Source organism: Falco peregrinus, chromosome 15 (assembly GCF_023634155.1).
Source record: "Falco peregrinus isolate bFalPer1 chromosome 15, bFalPer1.pri, whole genome shotgun sequence".
Classification (NCBI taxonomy): domain Eukaryota; kingdom Metazoa; phylum Chordata; class Aves; order Falconiformes; family Falconidae; genus Falco; species Falco peregrinus.
In genome coordinates, this window is record NC_073735.1 from 6,048,882 (window position 1) to 6,070,574 (window position 21,693).

A 21,693-nucleotide genomic window follows, 5' to 3' on the forward strand; every position below is an offset into this window, starting at 1 on the left:
ACCCATGCCCCCACGGCCTCAATTTTGTTCCAGAAAGGGCTTTTTCCAAGGGGACAAAAAAAATAATCCCTATTTAATCTCCAGGAGAGCATTCCTCCTTGCTGTGCTGCTGCAGCCCCTCAGCAGGGCTTGCTGGAGCAGGATATTTTCTACCAAAAATGACGGCGGTGGGGTAGTGTGTTCCTGGACGGAGGTTGCACCATAACCTGTCATTAATATTTACTGCTTGCTGGCCCCTTTCCCGCTGCCTCTCCAATATTAACTGCGGCAGGAAGAATGGGTGGCCGAGCGTGCCGGGTGATTTCTTTTTCCCTGTTACCATCCCGCTGGGTGCGAAGCAAACCCACGACCCCGGTCCAGAGGTAGCGGGGAGGTGCTGAGCCGGGGGATGCTCCTCTGTTCCCACTGGAGAATCATTCACCCACCTATCCGTGGTGGCTGGTGCTATTTATTAACTGCCGTTTGCGTCAGGGGAAGGTGCTGCGGACCTGATAAGGGGTGCTGAGTGCATTTGTAAAGGGCAGGATCTGGCCCCTGAGGTTTTTTCCACGTGGTGGAGCTGGGGAAGCAAAGGGCTCAAGCTGCAACTGCGGGTTGCGTTATATTTTTTTAAAAGCTGATTTCAGGGCAGGGATTTGTGCCGGGGTAGCTGAGGACAAGTGTTCCCTTGGCTGGTCCCCAAGCCCTTGCTTGCAGCGTGGGGACCCCTGTTCCCACCTCGCCGGAGGGGCTGGAGCACCCCCCGAAGGGCCGTGGGCTGGTTTGGGGCTCAGGTTGGAGCAGTGATGGTTAAACAAAGCTACTGCTGCTCCCTGGCCTCACGGTCGGTCCCTTGCTCCGGGTGTAAATGCGATCCCTGGATGCTGGGGGGTTCTCCTGCTGCAAAACCCACGGGAGAGGAGCGCGTGGCTCCCCAAATCCCCACGAATAACCCCAAAAGCATGTCGGGGAGGGGGGGACGGGGACTTAGCTGAAATCGGGGCACCACAGCCTTTTTGGGGGGTGATGGGGAAGTGAGTGGAAAAATGAATCCCAGCATTTTCCGCTGGATAAAGCAGCATCTGGGGAACATCCCAGAGCCCCGCGGCCCCTGTGTGTGTGTGTGTCCCAGGCTTCATGTTTCCCTCTTTCCAGGCGGATCGGGAGCCGCTCCCCGCGGTCGGGGGCTGGGGGCCGCCCCGGTGTCGCCCCCCGGGGCCGGGGGAGGCGGGCAGGGCCGGGCCGGGGCGGGACCGGGCCGGGGCGGGGAGCAGCGGCCCCGCGGGGCGGTGAAAAGGAGCCGCGGGGGCAGCGGCAGCTCCGCCGCCCGTCATGAGGGCAGCGCTCGCCCCCGGCGTCCGCCTGCTCCGCGCCCTCCCCCGGGACAGCCGGTGAGCGGGAGGGGGGCGGCGGAGCACCGGGATGGGGGCAGGCACTGGGATGGGGGTACCGGGGCACCGGGAGGGGGCCGGCACCGGGCTGGGGGCACCGGACTTGGGGTACCGGGGCACCGCGCCTGGGGACGGGCACCGGGCTGGGGGCACCGGGGCACCGGACCTGGGGTACCGGGGCACCGCGCTTGGGGACAGGCACCGGGCTGGGGGCACCGGGACCCGGCGATGGGGGGCAGGCACCGGGGTGCGGGCAGCGGCACCGGGATGGGGACGGGCACCGGGATAGGAACTGGCTCTGGACCAGGGGACCGGCACAGGGATGGGGGCAAGCTCTGCCCCGGGGTCAGTCGCCCGGGGACCGGCACGGGGATGGGGACCGGCACGGGGATGGGGACCGGCTGTGCGCCGGGGTCACTTGCCCGGGAACCAGCCCTGGACTAGACCAGCAGCGGGATGGGGACCAGCCCTGGGGTGGGGACCGGCTCTGCACTGGGGTCATTCACCCGGGGACCAGCACCAGGATGTGCCCTAGACCCAGGGACAGGCACCGGGCTGGGGACTGGCTCAGCACTGGGGTCACTTGCCCCGGGACTGACACTGGGATGTGCCCCGGACCCAGGGACTGGCACTGGGGTGGGGACCAGCACTGGAGCAGGGTTCCCTTGCCCCAAGGAACCAACACTGGGCGGGGGGTCACTTGCCCAGGGACCAGCACCAGAATGGGGACTGGCCCTGGACCAGTGGCCACTCGCCCGGGGACAAGCATCGCCCCTTGGGCTCTGGGTCCTCCCTGAGATGGGACCCGGTGCAGCACGGGCAGCGATCCTGGGGGCTGGGCATGGCCCGGAGCTGGAGCCCCCCTCGCAGGGCCAGAGGGCACCGAGCCCCACGCAGCCACTGCGGGGCTGGGCAGGGGGATGCGCGGGGACCCCGAGATGGGCAGCAGCACGCGCTGAGCCTCAAACTGTACCTCCCGCATGTGCCAGGCCCTTGCCTTCAAATTTCGGTGGGATGTGGCCAACACGGAGATAACGCTGGTTCCCCTCCTTTTCAGCGAGGTGACAAGCTCGCTGCTGGTTTGATTTTATTTAATGTATTTATTTTTTGAAAGCCTGTTGCCAAACAACCCCCGTGCTTTTCCATCAGCAGTAATTTTCCCTGCCAGAACACATGGGGTAAAAAAAAAAAAACCAACCCCAAGCATTCGGCCCAGTCGGGTACCGCACATGGAGTTTCTCTTCCCCTTCCTCGCTGTGGCCTCTCTGCTCCCCTCTGGTCAGCCCTGCAGCCAGCAGCGGTGATTTTGGTGGGGTTTGTTTATTTTTTGGGAGTGGGAACCAGCAATTTTTCAGCTGCTGTGCAGTCTTGAAGCTGCCCTGGATTTGCAGGGTGCCTGTACTTGCTGCTGTTTAGTAAATCGAAACTGTGAAGAGGAGAAGAGGGGTAGGCTGGGTTAAAACTGAAAAAAAACCAACCAACCCACAATGGTTTTTTTTTTTCTTCTAAACTTCAGTAACCCGTGACACTTCTCGGTGCCGCAGCTGCCCCTGACCACTCAAATCCACTGCACTATCGTAAAACCCTCTGCAAAACCCTCCCTAAATGCAGGATGAGACCCCTTGGAGATGTTCATCCCGCTCTGGAGGACGCTGCATCTTATTTTGGATTCTCCAGGCTTTATCCATCAGCTTTCCTGGCAGCAGCATGCCCATCCCTGAGCCCAGACCCTTTTCCACCCCACCCACCCCCAGTTGTTTTTTTTTTCCCAGTTTGTCTTAATAATCAGCAATGGGAATGATGATGAATCAGCTGCGATCTGGTGCCCTGTTTCCACTGTGACGCCGGGAAGGTGCTTGCTCACCCCCCGGTTTGCTGGGACAGCTGCTTGGGGAAGGGGAAATGCTGATGAGCACTCTCCCCAAAGCTCAGCTGATCTTTTTAAGCCACATCCTTAGCAATTTTTGGCGAGGAATGTGCGTGGTCGCCTCCCTACAGGCTTGCCTGAGCCGGTTCAGCTCACCGGTCCGGCAGCAGAGTCCCCGTTTGGTGCTGAGGGAATATTTTGTTGGGGAAACAAGCAGAAACGACCCCATTTTTCCCCTTTTCCCATGTGTTTCTCAGACCCCCCACAGGTTAAATGGCACCGGAGCTGCATGTGTGCATCCTAAAGTCACATCTGCATCCGGAGTGGCTTCAACCTGGCACGGCGGTGGCTCTCGCCGCCTTTACCTGATAGTTTTCTTCAAGAAGCATGAATTTTGGGGTTGGGGAAAGAAGAGCACAGCTATCGCTGAGGCTGGAGATAGCCGAGACATCCCTGCCAGGCTGGGCTTTGCTGGCTGGGATGGTGACAGGCCCCCCCACCCCGTCCCCATCCTTGCCCCCCTACCCCTGACCTCTCTACTGGCTTTATCCTGCAGCTATCGGGGACTGACGCTGGTGCTGACCTTCCTCTGCTACACCAGCTACCACCTCTCCCGAAAACCCATCAGCATCGTCAAGGTTAGCTCCAGCCTCGCACCCCCCACACCTGCGGGGAGAGAGGACACGGGGGGGTCCTTGAGCATCCCGCTTTCACCCCTTCCCTCCCCCCGCAGAGCCAGCTGCACCCCAATTGCTCAGCCTTGGGTCCGAACCCCCGCAATGACTCCAACAGCACCACGTGGTGCAGCTGGGCACCCTTCGGTAAGGCTAAGCCCCCCCCCCCCATCACCCCAAAACTGACCCCCATGGCAGCAGAGATGGGCTCCCCCCCATGCCCTTAGCCAGGTCGTGGCCAGAGATTTTGGCAGGGGGCCGGCTGCTCGTTAGGCAGCCGGAGGTAATTAAGTGGCACGCCTCTGCCCGGTGCTCCCGGGCCAAAGGGCAGCAGCGGGTGGTGAAACCGGGGCTGGGATGGGAGCGGGTCCCAATGCCGATGGCACCCGGCCATGCTCCGAGAGCCGCCCCCCGGGAAGGAGGGTTTTGGGGACAGGGGACGAAGACGGGGGTCAGGCTGACGTGGCCCCCATATTTCTTTTCCAGATGGGGACAACTACAAGGAGCTTTTTGGGGCGCTGGATAATGCCTTCCTGGTGGCCTATGCCATCGGGATGTTTATCAGGTACCCAAGTCCTTTGCAACCCTTTCCCTCCACACACCAGTATGCACCAGTTTACCAGGAATGCTAATGGGAAAGGAGCTGGGCACTGGGATCCACTTGGGATTCAGGCACTAGCTCAGTGCGGTAACACACGTTGGTGGCATCACCCGTGACAGCTCCTGGCTGCGCTCTTCCCTCTCTCCCCAGTGGCATTTTCGGGGAGCGCCTCCCCCTGCGCTACTACCTGTCGGGGGGGATGGTGCTGAGTGGGCTCTTCACTGCACTCTTTGGTCTCGGCTACTTCTGGGACATCCACGTCCTCTGGTACTTCATCCTCGTGCAGGTGCGTCCGCGCTGGAGGATGCTCTGGCTCTGGATTTTACCACTATGGCCTCATCCAGGGGGTTTTTTGGTGGCTTTTGGGGACAAGAGTGGCCCAGTTCCCGAGCAGGGGAATGCAAGGCATTTCCACTCCCTGCAAAACCTGGTTGCACGTGGCGTGGGTGCCGAAACCACCGAGTGTGCCTGTCCCGATAAGCAGGGCGGGCAGGTGGTTTGGCAACACCAGCCGCTCCCAATTTAGCCACGGGAAGGATCCGAATGGCTCCAGATTGCCCCAGCAGGAAAAAAAACCAACCCAAACTGGGTGTTTTCTTGACAGTTTTGGGATGGGGGTGGCTATTTTTGAGCCCAAAATGGCATGGGGGGCTGTGTGGATCGAGTCCATGCCGTGCCAGGTGCCCGACGGCACCGCGTGGTGCTGCCTGTCTCTTGCCAGGTCTGCAACGGGCTGGTGCAGACGACGGGCTGGCCCTCCGTCGTGGCATGCGTCGGAAACTGGTTTGGGAAAGGAAAGTGAGTGTTTCTCCGGCATGTCCCACCCCGGTCCTGGTCCCTGCCAGCCCCGGCAGCCGCCCTGGCGATACTGACCCTGGCTCTGTCCCCTCCAGGAGAGGTTTGATCATGGGCATCTGGAACTCCCACACATCCGTCGGCAACATCTTAGGGTCACTCATCGCTGGCGTTTGGGTTTCGTCTGCCTGGGGCCTGTCCTTCATCGTGCCCGGCATCATCATCGCCGCCGTGGGCATCGTCTGCTTCTTCTTCCTGGTGGAGTGTGAGTGGCATCATCTGGGGCACCGCAGGTGACTGGTGTCACACTGATATCAGCAGGGCCACAATTTTTCACCTTACTCGTCTCCAAGTGTCTTTGGCAACCCCAAATACTGACTGCCAGCTTGTGGCAAGCAGGGATGTGGACCATGACCACCACGGGGATGCTCAGCATCCTTTGGGGTCATCCAGGCAGGCTCAGCCCCTGTGCTGGTTGCTCCTCTCAGCCTGTCTTTCTTAGAAACATTTGGGAAGCCCTTTGGGATTTTACTGGGGGTTTTCACTGCTGGGAAGCGAGTACCTGGAGATGCTGCCCAGCTCTGGGGGTTCCCAGCCCCACGTTTCTCCTCTGCAGTGTCAGATGCTGGAGGGAGAGCAGGTGGACCAGGGCTGGTCCAGGCTCTCACGGGATCTCCTTTCTCCCTGCAGATCCCGAGGACGTTGGCTGCAGTCCACCTCTGCATCATGTGAGTTGAATCGATTTCCAGTGAGCTTGTCCTGGGTGGGGTGGTCGCTCTTTACAGTGAAACAACCAGGGCATCAGGTCATAACATCAGAAATCAGAGCGATGTTCAGTTGTCACAGAGGATGCTCGTTGCTATTCTGGTGTAAGCATCCCCCGGGTCACATTCTGGCAGCAAACTGGATGTTTCAGCTCCTTCCAGCAATGAGAGCCACGTCTCCTGATCTTGGCTTGCTTTTAGATGGCCTCCAACGAGGAGGATGCTGGAGGAGTGACCACCAATGCGAAGGATCCCGAAGCGGTCACGTCCAACGAGGGGCCACTGAGCATCTCCGGCCAGAGCACTGCGGAGTGCTCCGACAGCCCCAAGGAGCCAGCTGAGGAGCCCGAAGCCATCAGCTTCCTCGGGGCGCTCCGGATACCCGTGAGTCGCAGGATGCCTCTGGCATCGTGATGGGGATGGAGGAAAGAGCAAAACCAGGGCAGCTCACCCCATCAGTGGGGTGCCCACAGGGCAGAAAACTGGGGGGAAAACCCACCCTCTGGAGGAAGCTGGGAGGAGGAGGAGGCTCTGATGTCTTCTCCTTTCCTCCCAGGGTGTGGTGGAGTTCTCCCTTTGCCTGCTCTTTGCCAAGCTGGTGAGCTACACCTTCCTGTACTGGCTGCCCCTCTACATCGTGAACGTGGGTGAGTTTTTGGGGGTGGTGAGGCAGGAGCAAGCCTGCCCAGGGGAGCATCTCCTCACCCCTCTTCTCTCCCTCGCAGCTCATTTTGGTGCCAAGGAAGCTGGGGACCTGTCCACCCTCTTCGACGCTGGGGGCATTTTAGGTTTGTCACATACCTGGGCAGAGGGGGTGGATCGGGATTGATTTGGGGACAATCCTGGCCTTGACTGAAAATCCCCTCCACAGGTAGGTAGCACAATCCTTTTCCCTGGAGCACCATGGTGAGGTTTACTCGGCATTCATAGCACTCAGTAGGCAGCAAAACCCCCTTGCTTTTATTTTGCCATCCACGTGACCATCACAACACCTTTCCTCGGGTCTCGCTTGCTCAGGCTCTCCTTTTTCTTAGATTAATAATACATTTTACAAGCGTGGAGGAGAGCAGAGCTGCATGCAAGTGTAGGGAAACCATCTGCAGTGAGAAAGTGGTAGGGATAAATCAAAGCTCTTCACTCTGATATTATTATATTTAGCCTTGGGGGCATTTTGCTCAAAAGTTGGGGGATGAAAGAGCACCACGGTGCAGCTTCCCATTGGATTTTGGGCTCAGCTAGGGCAAAGCTTTGCTGCTGCATGGTGGCGTGACTGACACCTGCGACTTCTTCTTGCAGGGGGGATCTTTGCTGGCCTCATCTCTGACTACACCGGCGGCAGAGCCACCACGTGCTGCGTGATGCTCATCGTCGCTGCTCCCATGGTGCGTTGTCACATAGGGAAAAACCTCAGTCACGAGGGTTTCCTCTCCTCCAGCTCCTTTGAGTCACGGCTGCCTTCTTCTTCCCAAGCACCCGGGATAAGCTGGTCACGCGCTCGGCCGAGATGAGAGCTGGGGGATCGATCCACGTGCCCAGATGTTCCCAGGGTGGATGTGCAGATCGGGGGGCTGGGAGGGGATTGTAGAGTCTTTGACAGCTAAAAAGAAACCCCACTATGGTTTTTTTCCCCTCCATCCTGCCATAGCCCTGCTCTGTCTTAAAGCCTTGGGGGTTCCACTGAGCTGGTCCAGCTTGGTCCCTTTGCTTTGCATCCCAAAAGCCCCCGTGCCGATGGCCTCATGCTCCACCGGCGCTTGGCTGGGCCGTCCTTCCCGAGCACCTGCAAGGCGCTCGTTTGGCTTTGCCGCCACAAAAAGGCAGCTAATTAGCTGTAATCCAAGCCTGGCTGGCGCTGGCTTGTGAGCCTCTCCCCTCCGAAGAGGCTGGCGCATGCTGAAAAGCAGAGGGGCTGCGTCACCTCCCCGTCCCCCTGCAGTGCCGGCAGGCGAGTTCCCGTCTGCCTTCAGCCGGCGAGGAGGCGTGTGAGCCTCGCTGGGCCATAAATCGCGGCAGCACCTCTGTTCGCCGGCTGCCAGGTATTTCATCTGGCAGGCAGACGGCGGGACGCAGAGCCAAGGGCACGCTCAGCTCCCCATCCCGGCTGGGGCTCTCCTGTCCCGACGCTGCGTAGCGGCAGGAGCCTGCCAAGCTTGGCGCCCGTGATAATTCAAGTCCCCACCTTCTCCATCCTGTCCCCAGGGTGCTGCTGCAAGGAAAACGCTTGGGAAAACAGCTGGAATAACCATGACTGGTTAATCTCGTGTCTCTTTTCCAGCTGTTCCTGTATAACCACATCGGCCAGAACGGCATCGGCACGTCGATAGGTAAGGAGCTCCCCAGCGCCTGTCGCTGAAGGGGCGGTGGGACACGCTGCGGACTCACTTGCCTTTATTTCTCCTCTGGAGCTGAGCTCCCGGTCCAGGATCTGGGAGAGGGTGGCGCTGGATGAGTCTTTGCTGCCCGCGGGGTGGGATGTCTGGGGGAAAACAGAGATGGACGGGAGGTGGATGTGTGGAACAGCAATGGCCACACAGGGGCCGGGGATGATGGCCCCAACGTCCTGCTGTTCCTTGCACTTAAAAGATTTAATCTCTTCCTGGGTATCTCGGCGGCTGGCATGTTCCTCACAGCGATGCTGATAGTCTGCGGTGCCCTGGTGAACGGACCCTATGCTCTCATCACGACAGCAGTTTCGGCAGATTTGGTAAGAGGCACACCTCAGACCCTGGCACGCCGCTCTTGCACACCCACAAGCGGCTCCCTTTCTTCCCAGAGGGATGTTTGCTTCCATTTCTGCATTTTAGCTGTTTCCCAATGCCTCTGGAGCCCAGCGGAGAAGGGCAGGGCTCTCACACCTCGTGCTGCGGTTCACACCCTCCTTTAAACACAGCCTTTTGTCCCATTACCTTGGCTGTGTGACTCTACTTCAGCCCTGCTGCACCTCCCTCGGAGCACAGAGTGGGAAAATTTGCTGGGAAACCTGGGATGGCTGCTCGCTGTTGGCGATCCAGGTTTTACCGGGGTTTGGCTGCGGGCAGCGTCCGAGTTCGGATCTTTTTGCCCACAGCTGGGTCTGATACATGGGAATTGCCGCCCGGGGTGTGAACGGCCTCACACTAGGACTTGCCAGCTGTGGCCCCCGAGGTTGTTTTTCTTTTTGATATTTTACTCCTCCATCCCTGCAGGGAACCCACGAGTCTCTCAAAGGCAATGCCAAAGCCCTTTCCACTGTCACGGCCATCATTGATGGCACAGGATCCATAGGTATGTATGCCTGGGGGATGCAGAGCGCTGATTTCCCCCTGTGCTGGGGGGGGTCCTGGTCCCCTCTCCCCCCCCCAAACAGGGCATCACCTAATGTGGCTCATGTCCCCTCACAGGTGCTGCGCTGGGGCCGCTGCTCGCAGGAATCATCTCTCCCACGGGCTGGAATAACGTCTTCTACATGCTTATAGCAGCCGATGTCTTGGCTTGCCTGGTAGGTTGCTCCTCGCTGGGACTTGTTTTGCTCCCCTGGATATTCAAGGGCTCCCTTTTAGCTGCCCGCTCGCCCCTGGAGGGCAGGGATGGTCCCTGGGAACAGCCAGGTACTGGGCATATTGCAAAGCCCCGTATGCTCTCCAGACCTTTGCCTCCATTCATTTGGCTTTTTCCAATGACCTCCTCTGTTCATGGTTGTAGCTCACGCGCTCTTCCCTTGCAAAAGCCTTAAAATTTCCCTCCTGGTGGTGGAAATGCTCACGCTGGGGCTGATGGCTTTGCAGTCTCCGGTGGCTGCAGACCCGTCAGCCCCACAAGGATACCCCCCCCTCTTTCCCTCTGCAGCTCCTCACTCGTGTGGTGGTCAAAGAAGTCCGTGGGTGGTGTGGCTACATGGTGAGGAAGAGAGGGTACGTACGTACCATCCCAGGGTGGCCTCTGGTCCCACAGTGCCAAAACACGGCATCGATGCTGCTCTGGAAAGACATGTGTTATCCCTTGCTGTCACTGCTGCATCACTGCACGGGCATCACGTCAGGCGTCGCGAGGCCGGCTGCCTGACGTCTCACTGGAGACATTTCCACCTCGAGCCAGGGCAGCACCCAGGGCATTTTAGCCACCTGAGCCTCGAGAAACTCCCTTGGTGCTAAAGACGCCATCCTTGTATCTTTGTAGCTCTAGCGTGCAGCTCACAGAGTCAGTGCTGGATGGGAAGTAGCTCAGTGTGAGTATCTCTGCTTGAGCCCCAAGGATTAAATGCAAATGCAAGCCTGATTCGCCCTGATTTCGAGTTTCGCTTGGCAGGCTCAGCCTAGACACAGCCTCTCCAGTGAAAATGTAAAGGCTGAGATCAAGCTTGGGAATCAAAGGATGAAATTGCAATGGCCGAGGAAGAGTGTGGACGGGCGGGTGGGCGGCGCATCCTTGCCTTCAGCTGACTCACGAGATGCTAGCCCAGATACCCAATCGATTGGCATTGATTAATGCACCTAAAATGGCCAAATTTATAGGCTGACTTGCCCCCTGTGCTAATGAGCTTGATTAACACAGAGTCTGGGCTCACTAATCAAATCCACGGCCAAATCACTGCAGTGAGGGTATAAATAATCTCCAAATCAGCACTGGCCTGACTCACATCGCACCGAAGTCCCCTCCCCTGCGAGCGCTGAGGGGTGAGGGGCCACAGGCAGTCCCGGTGGTGGGGGTGCCAGACCTCCCGCGAACGTTTGGTCCTTTATGTCTTGTGTTTGCAGGTGAAAGAACAATAGTCTGGGCCTTGCGCTGCGGTAAGTGCAGCCCAAACCTCCTTCCCCAGCCGCCCGCGGAGGGCTGTGGGGCTCCGCTCTCTTGTGCCGGGGCTGGTTGGGGCAAGGACTGTCCTGGCTGGGTTGGCACCATCCTGCCGCCGTATACACCAAAAATCTGGCTGTTTTGTGCTGGGGAAGCAGCTGGTTTGGGGAATGGAGCTTTGGGAATGCGTTGTCTCCTCAGCAGCTTGCAAAGAGGAGGCGCAAAGGCTGGGGGTATCTTGGGTGATATTTCAGCTTTGACCAGACCAAAACTGGTGGCCAGTTCTCCTCTTGGCGCCTGCTTCCCCTCTGGGCTTGTGGTGCAGATGGGGCTGAGCTTTTCCAGCAGAGACGCTTCCCTTTCCATCGCTCCGGCAGCGCTGCGGCACCATCACCCATCGCAGCACCATCACCCACCCTGACACCTCTGACCGCCGCCTGCCGCGCTCAGCCCCTCGCTTCTCTCCTTTGCAGGTTTAAGGAGTTTTGAGGTGCCCCCCGCGAGCCGCCCCGAGCCGAGAGGCCCGGAGGGAGGAGAGGGGCCGGGGCACGCCGGGAATGGGTTCGCCTGGGCAGAGCCAAGGCACGGCTCAGGCTCGGCCCCGCGGGCTCGCACTGCCAGCGTGGGTTTGCTTCGGAGGGAGGCAGCGGCCAGGAGCAGTCCAAGGGCCCCCACTGACCGGTTTTCTGGGCTGATTCTTTGCCCTTGGCCATTTTATTAATAAAAACATGCAAAACCGGTGTTGCTACTCCATGCCACTTCCTGGTGGGGCTCGGCCAGGGGTGGTGATCGCACCCCTCTCCTTGCTTTTGTCCACGGGCAGCCTCTTGCTCCTGAGCCTGCCCCATCCTGGCACTTGGTATTTCACAATACTGGTCAGGAGGAGGGTGCCGAAGCACTTAAAACACTGCCTCACCACCAAAGCACCAATTCTTTTAAGTAATGAGCATCCCCAGGCTTTCCACTGAGCCCAAATTAGGCTGGTTTTACTCCTCGTCTCATCCTGCTGCAAAAAACCAAACCCAAACAGCATTCTTCCCAATTATTATATTTCCTAATTCATACCATTTAGCTGCAAAAGGAGAACCCGCAGCCGTGTATCAGCCCCCACAGCAACCAGCTGCTCACACACTGTGGCCGCTCCGGGTCCAGCTGATGGTCTTCGTTAGATGCCGCGTAATTAGGAGCCCCCAGGAGGTTCAACTGGCGCCGCTGGCCTGTCAGCCACGCAGGCTCCCCGGGGAAGAGTTGGGTCTCGGAGGCCCCGGCAGCATCACTTGATTAAGGCTGGGGCCAGCTGTGCAGCCAGCTGTGTGCTGACGGCAGGGGCCCCGACTTTGATGTGCGAGGCGCTGGGGCGCACGGGGCGTTGACGAGCTGCGGGGTGTGTTTCCCAGCCTGCTCGCCATCCAGGGATTGCACCCGGGCCGGCTCCGGCTCTCCGCCCCGGGGAGAGCAGTACCAGGGGCCAGGGGCTGTGTTTATGCCCAGTATAAATCTGAACTCTAATTGACTTCACCTCCTTGGATCTTAACCCGAGGAGAAAACATCTGGGCCTGATGTGGTTTTATTAAGTGCTGATTTCATCAGCAAAGGGGAAAAAAAGAAAAAAAAAAAAAAAACAAAAAAAAAACTTGCTGGCCAGTTGGATCAGCTCCCTGGAAGGCGATGGAGCGGGACAAGGGGACAGGGAAGCTGGAGAGTGGCAGCTGCATGTTGGAGGTGGCTGGTGGCTGGATGATGACAGCCTTCAGTCCCCTCCACGCTGACAGGAGGGATGCTCGATGGGGCTTGGAAACTTGCCAGTTGCCTGCAGGTCCCTGGGGGAGAAAGCAGGAAAATGATGGGGCAGGCAGAGAAAAGCAAAATCCCCAGTTACCCTTTCTCCCAGGAAAATAACGCCCTCCCTGGGGCAAACGGCGATGGAGCCGTAGGAAGAGGTGTCGGGATGGGGTCTGTGACGTTGCATCCGCAGGCTGCGCGGCTCCTGGCACACGGGGCCTCTGACAGACAGCACAAGGCTCCACGATGCCAGCAGAACACATTTCCAAGCAAAAGATCCCACAAGCCCTGACACACACACAGGGGTGTTGCACAAGCAAGTTGGTTGGGGGCTCTTTGGTGGTTTTTTTTCCCCCTTTTCTTCCTTGCGCCCCCCACCACCTCCTGCTGAAGCTGCTCATAGTTTTTCCGGGACAAATTTAGGTCTGGGCTGTGTCCCACTCGTGTTTGGAAAGTCTGAGCAGCCTTGGCTGCACTGCTGGGAGCGAGGAGAAAGGGCAGACAGCCCGCAGCAGTTTCAAACTTTAAAAAAAAAAAAAAAAAAAAAAAAAAAGAGCCAAATGCCAAAGAAAACCCCAGATCTCCACGAGATTTTTGAGACTGAGGGGTGGGCAGGAAAGCGGGGGGGGGGGGGATCCCCTGGGTTTGCCCCAGCCAAAGGACTGTTTAAACTGAGCTGAGTTTTTTTGGTAGAAGTCTGTAAGACTCACCTCGTCTCGTTCCTCCTCTGCAGGAGCGGGGGCTGCTGCTTTTCCCCCCGCCACGAGCCCCCGCCCCACAGCATCACAGGAGAGCATGAACGCGTGGCCGCTGCTGTCCTGCGGATGGGGAAAAAACCACGTCGTGCCTGAAACGAGCTCATTAGGAGCCGTTTGGTGAACACAGATCTATAGGTGACACCACGGCCCCCACTGCAGCGATACCGTTTCAGCCCAGCTTTGCCAGGAGCTGGCCTGGGGAGGGGTCGCATGTCTTTTTGGAGGAATGCTATCGGTCCACCGGGCTGCTGGGAAGGTGAAGAGGTGGCTGGGTCACGGTCCGTAATTACCTATGCAAGGAGCAGCCGGCAAACGCTGAAGGGCTTTTTAATTAGCAGCCAAAGGCAAAGTGGGATTCAACAGCAGGGAAGCTGAAGTCAGCAAAGTCAAGGTGGAAATAAGAGGCCAGCTTTTACCAGTGAGGGTAATTAAGTGCCGGCAGAACGCAGCATGAGGCGTGAGGAATTGCAGTCATTGAAGGACCTTAAATCAAGGAGAGGAGTTTCTCCTGCAGACGCCTGCACTCCCTCCATCCCTGCTCCGGCACTGCTCGCCACCCAGCCTCGGGCAGGAGGGACCGGCTGCCCTCAGGTCGCTCGAGCCTCTGGCGAGCTGGGTACCAGCATCCCAGTGCGGGAGCATCCCTGCACGTTTCTAATGAGCCAGGCAGGGAATTTAGCAGGGACAAGGGCTGTTCTCCCACCTGACCTGAAAGCAGCTTGGCCGCCCTCCTCCTGATGCAGGCAGAATCTTGTGTAAACATCCCTTCTGGCATGACAGGTTTCTCTCGCTGGGATTTAGCAGGATTTTTCGCCTGCATGGGGCTGGCACCTCAGGACACGGAGCACCCGGCGCTCCCACCCTGCAAGAGGAAATGGAGGATCATTTGCTCGCAGTTTTGGGAGAAAGCTAGGGTGGAGCAGGGCTCCTTGGCTATAACACCTCCCGAGCTCCCAACACCTTTGCCAGCAACTGAGAGATTGGGATTTAAGCCAAACCCGCCCTCCTGCTGCACATTAATTGCAAAAGAAAATAATCAGGGTGCTAGATGGAGGTGGATGTGCTGGCGAAAGGTTATCCTCCAGGAGCTGAAGGTTTGGGTGGGGGATGGCAGCAAAAAATCTCCATTTGGGGCTGGTTGGAAAGCAGCTACAGCTCATACCGATTCATTGATGCGGTCTTTCCTTTCCCAAAAATAAACAGGAACTGTCTGGAAAGCCCCTGCACGGGGAGGAGCAGGATTGCCCAGAATAAATAAATACACAGAGAGAGCTCATGTTGAGTTCATCCAGCCGGTCGTTCCCCGCTGCCGAGGGTGGCGAGGGATGAGGATGGAGCTCAGAGTGTCCCGGGGGGGGGCTCTTTTCCCAATTAACAGGGTTTCTGGGAGAGCGCTGAAATGGCCTCCTCCTGCAGCATCGCGTTCCGCTCTCCCCAAAACATCCCCGGCACCACGAGCCTTTTGACTCATTTCAGTTACAACCAGATTAAGCCAACAGAAACAGCAAATATCTTGGGTGTATTTATGGTGCGAAACTGGAAAAAGCTTCACATTCCTGCTTTTAGGGTTGATTTTTTTTTTTTTTAGTGCGCCAGCCGCTTTTGCTGCGGTTTCCCCATTTGTCGGACTGGAAGCCTGGCAAGGCGCTGCCATCTCCGGCTGGCACCGTTTGCCACCGCGGCACACCAAGCACGGGGAATAAAGACACGGCAGCCATGGAGCCGGAGCGAGCTGTGAGACTAGCTTCGTGTTCATAAATGTTATTAAGATGATGAATTAAATATGAATTTTGTTTCAGGCATAACTTCGAAATCACCAAGAGACCCGATGCGCTTGTGTTGCATAAATGCTCGGCGTGTTCCTTAACACGATAGTTCAACTCCCTTGGACATAGGCTCCAGGATGGGAAGGGATTGAGCATTTACCCAGCTCAGAAGTAGACACCTCTCCTCTGCCCTTTTTTTGAAATGTACTTACACATTTTTAGCTGGTTGAGTTAGGGCTCCTGTGTCCTGGGGCATTTTCTGCAGGGGAAGTGTCATCTCCGAGCCCGCTCGCTCTGCCTTATTAATCTTGCATGTCCTGATGTTAATATTTTGTGACTGACAACTGTCAGGACAGGGCTGGGAGAAGCTGGCCGGTTCTTTTATTTACCATTCACCATCTTCAGTTCAAAATGAAAAAAAAAAAAAAAAAAAAAAAGCCAAAAGAAAAAGAATCTCTAAAAACGGGTGGGGGTGGGGGGGAAATATCTCTATGAGAGCTGTGTTTCTTGCCCTCAGGTTTTTGGCTATATTGCCTCCAAACACAACTCAGGGCTGCGGCACTGGCTCGCGCTCGGCTTTATCCTCACAGCAATACCCACTGGCCACTCAGCCGTGAAATGCTGAGCAGCTCCATCCCTCCAGGGTTGGAAAACACGAGCTCTAGCATAACTCACCTCACCCAGCTACTGCGAGGCACCTGTGGGAACCTCTCCCCAGCACAGCATAGATGGTGACGGCTCCTTCCCTGCTCCAAAACCAGTCACACGATACTCCGGGCCACCAAAATGCTTTTCTCCTGCAAGAAATCTAAAAGCCTTGTGAGACTTCACGCAAGAAATCATCTCTACTGAGGGATGGCTAAGACAGCCAAAGCAGTAATTATTGCTAGTTAAGTACAGCACAAGCTGCTATCAACAGATTGATTTGCAGCACAGGCTCGAGACGGAGGTATCTGACAGCCAACAGCTTGGCTCAGTCTCCCTGCTACACTTCAGCAGGGCTGTTCCCCCCAGTTTCAATGCCAAAATTGGGAGAGAAATGGGATTTGACCCCGTCACTGCTGCTGGAAAACATAAAAAGCGTTTTTCCCCCACAAAAGGAAAGGTAGTGGAGTCTATTACAAACTCCAAACATCTGCACTAGCGTGAGCAACACTTCAATGTTTTAGGGTAGCAGAAACCATAAGCCTTCAACTCCCCACCCAGGATGACAACTCGAGGTGGCAACACACACTGGAGACGCTTGAGCTTTGAAAAGCAGGAGGGGTTTTTGTGGGCTGGCAGGATTGTTTAGCGCAGGGAGAGATGAGACCTGGCTTTCCTCTGCATTCTTGCAGAAGGGAGATTTTAATTTGCCTGTTTGGGCATTATTTTGCATGTTGTTCTTTCCTCACTCCAAAGCATCGGGTTTCCAGTCAAAAGGATCGTTTCCAACAATCCACAACCACAGGCTGAATTTCCTAAAAAAACCCCACATCTGCCACAGCAAAAAGGCAGTTTTCAGAGACACTGGCACCAAAGGGTGGCAAAAGGTGACATTCCTGGAGAATAAATGAAGCCTGAGTCAGGGTTTCTCAGAGAGTTTTATTAAAATAAGGTGAAAAAGGCATGGTAACAAACCATCTCTTGTGGATAACGATAACAAACCATCTCGGTTCAGTTCATTACACTGAAGTGTAGTACAAAGTGCATGGATTTCAACTCTCCTGTAAAAGAGAAGAGAGAGGTTAAAACACCTTTGCAGTCTACAGAGGCTTGAACCCCCCTGGAGAGTCAGGCGAGTGCTCATGCTCAGTTCAAATTCTGCTTTTCAAGATGAAACACACAGCACTGGATGCAAGTGACACACTTCACTTGCTTTGCTGGTTCTTTCTGAGCTCAGAAAAAACGATACATTCACCTCCAGAACAGTCTCCTGGTCTCCCTTCCTGGTTTATTTTCCATGAAATTGGGATTTCCTCTTTCAGGGATTGCTGTCTCCAGCTGTCGCTAGCTGCTGTGGAGTGGCTTGGCATGCACTGGCTCCATGAGGTGGTAAATCAGGAGCAGGAACAGGCACCCAAGTAGGACCAGGCTCATCACGGCCAGGAGGACGAAGCGGCCAATAAAGAAGGTGTCCACGATCTGCAGAGAATGGAAAAAAAAACCCAAAAGACCACAAAACATGTTACCACCTTGGTCTGCTCCGGGAGCCTGGAAGGAGCATGCCAATGTCCTGGAAAAGAGTACTGTCAGAGAAGATCACCCCAGGAGGAAAAGCTTTGGGGTTCCCCCAGATTTCTCCACTTGCTTTTCATTCCTGACATAGGAGCTCCCTGTTGGAAGTGGGGTGTGTGACAAATGATTGAAAGAATCTCTTTTCTCTGAAAAAAGTCACTCGCGGGAAAGCTACTGTGGAGGAAAGGAGCAGCACAGTACTGAACACAGGGAAGAAATGTCAGTCAGATCCTGCAGCAGCACTCCCCAGTCACGAACCTACCAGTGCTGCAAGGAACTGCAAACGATTCTTCCCTTTTAGAGGGGAAATGGGGAGAAAAAGAAAAAAAAGATTTTTAAAAAGAGGATACAGTGGCAAGACAAGACACAATGAGAAGCCAGCTGCAAGAAGGTTGGTTACGAAATCATCCTCTGCTCCTGAGACTACCCCAAAGCCTGGCTCACCCCCAGCTCAGTTTTATAAATTGCATTAGCACACGCTCAGCCTTGGTGTTGCTGCAGAAAGAGTCTCTTGTGAGCAAAGCGTTGGCTCCTTCTGCACGTTTCACTTTTTAATTAGCCAATTAGCAGAGTTTCAGTGCAGAAAACCCAAGTCATGTATTATTGATAGTCAGGGCAGGTCCAGTCCAATTGAAGATCCAAAAAAAAAAACCCCACCAAGCGCTTTCCCATTCCATCGGCCTCCCGGGCACAAACACGCGCTCAGCTGCCCTTCATCTTGCTTCTAACCTTTACACGAGCAGGTCCCATGCAAGGCAGAGAAAAGAAAAAAACTTACAAGTATCTTTAGTAAGGATTTACACAGATCAAGATCTAGAAAAGCAATAATTAATGTGCATTAATAATAGAACAGAGGAAATGGCACCTAAAACGCCACAAAACTTTGTGTATTCAAAGCCCAACGAGCTGTGGGAGAGCTCAAGATGGCAGCTCAGGCAGCCTGATGTGACCCAGAACTGGGGTAGATCCCTGTGCCTGTCAACATAGACAAGGCGCTGTCTAAAAATGCAGATGGCTCCACGCTTGAGCACGGTAGTAACCTACAAGAGAGCTGAAGAGCAGTTACTAGGCTTCAAAATAGAAAACAGAGCTGGGGCAAAGCGAAAGGCTGCAGAATTAGAGGGGAAATTATCAAAGCTCCCTGCCACATGGCTATCGGCACGCTCCGGGGTGCGATGGAAGATGGAGAGCTGTGGACTAAACTGCGCAAGGGGGTGGCAAAGGGGGAGCAGCAGCTGCTGGAGCTCAGGGCTGAGCTGGGAGGGAAAAAAATAGGAGTGGGATTCCTGCACAGAGCCCCTTGGGCCTGGGCCTGGGAGAATGGGAGCTAAAACCCACGGGTCATGTACAACAGCATGTAAATAAGGGATTTGGTTAAAGAGATAAATAGATACTTGTTCCATGAGCGACACAGCCTGCACCAACAGGAGCCTGCACCAGAGATGGAGCCGCAGGAGACTCAAAAGGAAGCACAGGCCCATCCCCGAGGCAAAGGCCCATCCCTGGGACCTAGGGCAGCTGCTGGGGCCCACCCGGAGGAAAAGACCCATCCCCAGGGCCCACCCTGAGGTAAAGTGCCATCCCCAGGGCTTGGGGGTGCCCTTGGGGGCCACCCCTAAGGTAAAGGCCCACCCCCAAGGCCTACCCTGAGGTAAAGGCCCATCCCCTGGGCCTGGGGGTGCCCATGGGGGCCACCCCTGAGGAAAAGACCCATCCCCAGGGCCCACCCTGAGGTAAAGTGCCATCCCCAGGGCTTGGGGGTGCCCTTGGGGGCCACCCTAAGGTAAAGGCCCACCCCCAAGGCCTACCCTGAGGTAAAGGCCCATCCCCTGGGCCTGGGGGTGCCCATGGGGGCCACCCCTGAGGAAAAGACCCATCCCCAGGGCCCAGGGGCACCCTTAGGGCCACCCCTGAGGTAAAGGCCCATCCCCAAGGCCTTGAGGTGCCCATGGGGGGCCATCCCTGAGGTAAAGGGCCATGCCCTGGGCCTGGGGGCGACCTTGGGGCATCCCTGAGGTAAAGGCCCATCCCCAGGGCCTGGGGGCGCCCATGGGGGCCGCCTCTGACATAAAGGCCCATCCCTGAGGTAATGCCCCGCTATCCCCGGGCCCGCTTGGCTACGCAAAGCCGCGGCGTGGGCTCACCTCATCGGCGACGGCTGCGGGCGGACCCTTGTCCTCCCGGGGGAAGAGCAGTAGCGCGGCGCTGAGAACGGCGGCTCCAAGCGTCACCAGCACCACGGCGAGCCTGCGGGGAGAGGCGAGCGGAGCGGCCTCAGCACCAAAGCCGGCCTGGTCTGCACCTTCCACACCCCCTTTCCCGCTGCTCACCGGGCCCGCCCGGCCGCCCGGGAAAGCGCCAGGCAGAGCAACAGCACCAGCCCCCAGAGCAGCTGCAGCACCAGCACCCCCGGCCCAACGCCCAGCTCCATGCCCGCCATGCCGCCCGCCACGGCCGCTTCCGCCTAGCAACCGCGCCGCGCCTCCGTGGCCAAGCCAATCAGCGCCGCCCGCCTCCGGTCGTCGCTTCCCATTGGCTGCGGGGCAGGGCGCGGGGGCGGGGGCAGGGCGCGGGGGCGGCGGCAGGGCTTTTCCCGCGCCGCGAGAGGCAGGGGCGCGCCACAGGAATCTGTACACGTGGGCCCTGGCCTTGGCCCTCCTGACGGCCGGTAACTCCACGAACGCTCCTCCAGCCGCAGCCCTTCCCGTGGCTGAGTCCACCATCCCGGTTCTGGCAGGTGGTCCCGGTGCAACGGGGATTTCCCTTATCCCTGCTCCCGCTGCAAACGGATCGGTGCTTAATTAACCCAGCGTTGCTCGTTGTATAGGCTGTACCACCGGCCCTAGCTGCCAGCAAGATCCTGCCCACCCTGCTGCAGGGAGCACCTTGCTCGAGCCCCCAAAACCCTGGAAAGGTATCTGCCCATGTTCCCAAAATATTTAGGGCCGACATCAGGTCCCTTTGGTTAACACAGGCACGCAGACGCGGCTGGCCATGGCAGGGTCTTACGTGGCTGTGGGACAGCCATGGTGGGGGTCGGGGGGCTGCCACACCAAGTCGAGCAGGTTTGTCAATGCACTGAGCGTATTTGAATACCAAGACAAGAGGGGCTTCCATTTTAAACCCATTTTCAAATCCTCTTCCTTGCCCATCAGACTGGCCAGTGTGGTTTGATGGGTGACTTGATGCCAGTACTCAGGGCTTATCTACCAGTTAACCTGAAAAAAAAAAAAAAATGTTGATATATTCAGTTTTTCCTCTCAATGACTTGAAGTCTGATGATACTTTCACTGCATAAAATGTCACTTAGCTGCTGTTTTCTTTCTGTCATTTCTTTCAATGGGAGGAATAAACTAGTGATTAATTATGCTGCGCGGCATCGACCTGCCTTTTCCTGCGATGAAATCAAAGTTGCCAGCGTGACATCAACCAGTTCGGCAAGCAGAGCGCAAACTGTCTCCGACACCTGCCTTTACTTGGCATCTAGTAGGAACCAGCTGCCAACATATTAAAAACGTATGTTTGACAGCAAACTCCTTCCCGCACTGTCTCATGCCGTTAATCCCACCAGAGAGGGTGGTTGGTTTTTTTTCCCTCTGCAAACCCCACATTGGCAATGTCCGTCTTAGGCATCATTTTCCCAGCCCTTGTCTTCTGTTACTGCCCATGCTTCCTATTCCTGTTGGCAATCGGAAATTATAAATTTGCTCCTGTTGTTTGAGACTCTCTCTTTGCTTTTCTCTGTTTTCCTGCTTCTTTGCATTTTTCGACCCCAGTAATTTATCAAACCCCAAATTTCTTCTTCACAGCCTCATTTTCACAGGGACCCTTCTCTTTCTGCGCTTCTTCTTCCACCCTTTGGCTTTCCATCTAAAAGCGCTGATTTTTGTTCACCAGCAAACGAGGCCTTTCTTTTAGTGAATTTCCCCTTCTCCCTTTTATCCGCAGCTTTTACAGTGGCATCTTTAACCCTCTCCTGTTATCGACCGGGTCTTTTCACTATTTATTATCTCCTTCATCTCAGTGCTGCCTGGTGGTTTCTTGATGCCAGCAACGACAACATTAAGCAAGTTTGAGAGGTTGCAGCAGAGGGCTTGAATCATCCAGCTATTGAACCCACTGCTGGACCATCACGCATCCCAGATATTTGGCCAGAGGACAAAGAATAAATCTGACCTATGCCCCGACAACCACATCCAGCGGCCAGGTTTTAGTCATGCTGCTTGTTGGTTTTAATCCTATCTGTTGTATCCATCACAGTTGGGCTGATGGTAACTCAAGCGCTAAGATTTGGAGTTGAAATGATGCCCAGCAGCCCAAAATATCCCT

At 56.4% G+C, this 21,693-nt stretch overlaps 2 protein-coding genes across 7 annotated transcripts; one reads left to right on the forward strand and one right to left on the reverse strand.

Annotated features, from left to right (window-relative positions):
* The first annotated feature begins 1,252 nt into the window (after positions 1-1,252).
* On the forward strand, positions 1,253-11,581 carry SLC37A2 (solute carrier family 37 member 2). 5 transcript variants are annotated; one of them, XM_055819384.1, is made up of 20 exons: positions 1,253-1,370; positions 3,794-3,875; positions 3,971-4,058; positions 4,398-4,476; positions 4,663-4,798; positions 5,234-5,310; positions 5,406-5,572; positions 5,998-6,035; positions 6,273-6,455; positions 6,628-6,718; positions 6,797-6,859; positions 7,368-7,453; positions 8,347-8,395; positions 8,702-8,775; positions 9,257-9,335; positions 9,452-9,549; positions 9,897-9,961; positions 10,227-10,275; positions 10,805-10,837; positions 11,315-11,581. In XM_055819384.1, exons 1-18 carry the CDS (start codon positions 1,312-1,314, stop codon positions 10,267-10,269), a joined length of 1,557 nt encoding a protein of 518 aa, XP_055675359.1. In that variant the 5' UTR covers positions 1,253-1,311; the 3' UTR covers positions 10,270-10,275; positions 10,805-10,837; positions 11,315-11,581. The 5 variants fall into 5 exon arrangements, with proteins under 5 accessions (XP_055675359.1, XP_055675360.1, XP_055675358.1 ...); XM_055819385.1 differs by lacking the exon at positions 10,805-10,837; XM_055819383.1 differs by lacking the exon at positions 11,315-11,581 and having other exon boundaries at positions 10,356-11,307.
* A 5,130-nt stretch (positions 11,582-16,711) lies between these two features.
* Positions 16,712-19,834, reverse strand: TMEM218 (transmembrane protein 218). 2 transcript variants are annotated; one of them, XR_008749904.1, is made up of 4 exons: positions 19,695-19,834; positions 19,509-19,611; positions 17,048-17,271; positions 16,712-16,853 (listed from the first exon to the last, which is right to left on the reverse strand). XR_008749904.1 is itself a non-coding variant. In XM_055819387.1 (3 exons), exons 1-3 carry the CDS (start codon positions 19,802-19,804, stop codon positions 17,137-17,139), a joined length of 348 nt encoding a protein of 115 aa, XP_055675362.1. In that variant the 5' UTR covers positions 19,805-19,834; the 3' UTR covers positions 16,712-17,136. The 2 variants fall into 2 exon arrangements, 1 of the variants encoding a protein (XP_055675362.1); XM_055819387.1 differs by having other exon boundaries at positions 16,712-17,271.
* Positions 19,835-21,693: the final 1,859 nt, after the last annotated feature.

Bases quoted from the DNA above. Each gene is read 5' to 3' on its own strand.
- TMEM218 (XM_055819387.1), bottom strand. From the start codon at position 19,804: ATGGCGGGCATGGAGCTGGGCGTTGGGCCGGGGGTGCTGGTGCTGCAG. The intron at 19,612-19,694 runs GTGAGCAGCGGG...CTCTCCCCGCAG, and splicing joins CGGGCGGCCGGGCGGGCCCG to GCTCGCCGTGGTGCTGGTGA. The intron at 17,272-19,508 runs GTGAGCCCACGC...CATTCTCTGCAG, and splicing joins CCGCAGCCGTCGCCGATGAG to ATCGTGGACACCTTCTTTAT.
- SLC37A2 (XM_055819382.1), top strand. From the start codon at position 1,312: ATGAGGGCAGCGCTCGCCCCCGGCGTCCGCCTGCTCCGCGCCCTCCCC. The intron at 6,036-6,272 runs GTGAGTTGAATC...GCTTGCTTTTAG, and splicing joins GCAGTCCACCTCTGCATCAT to ATGGCCTCCAACGAGGAGGA. The intron at 6,719-6,796 runs GTGAGTTTTTGG...TCTCCCTCGCAG, and splicing joins CCTCTACATCGTGAACGTGG to CTCATTTTGGTGCCAAGGAA.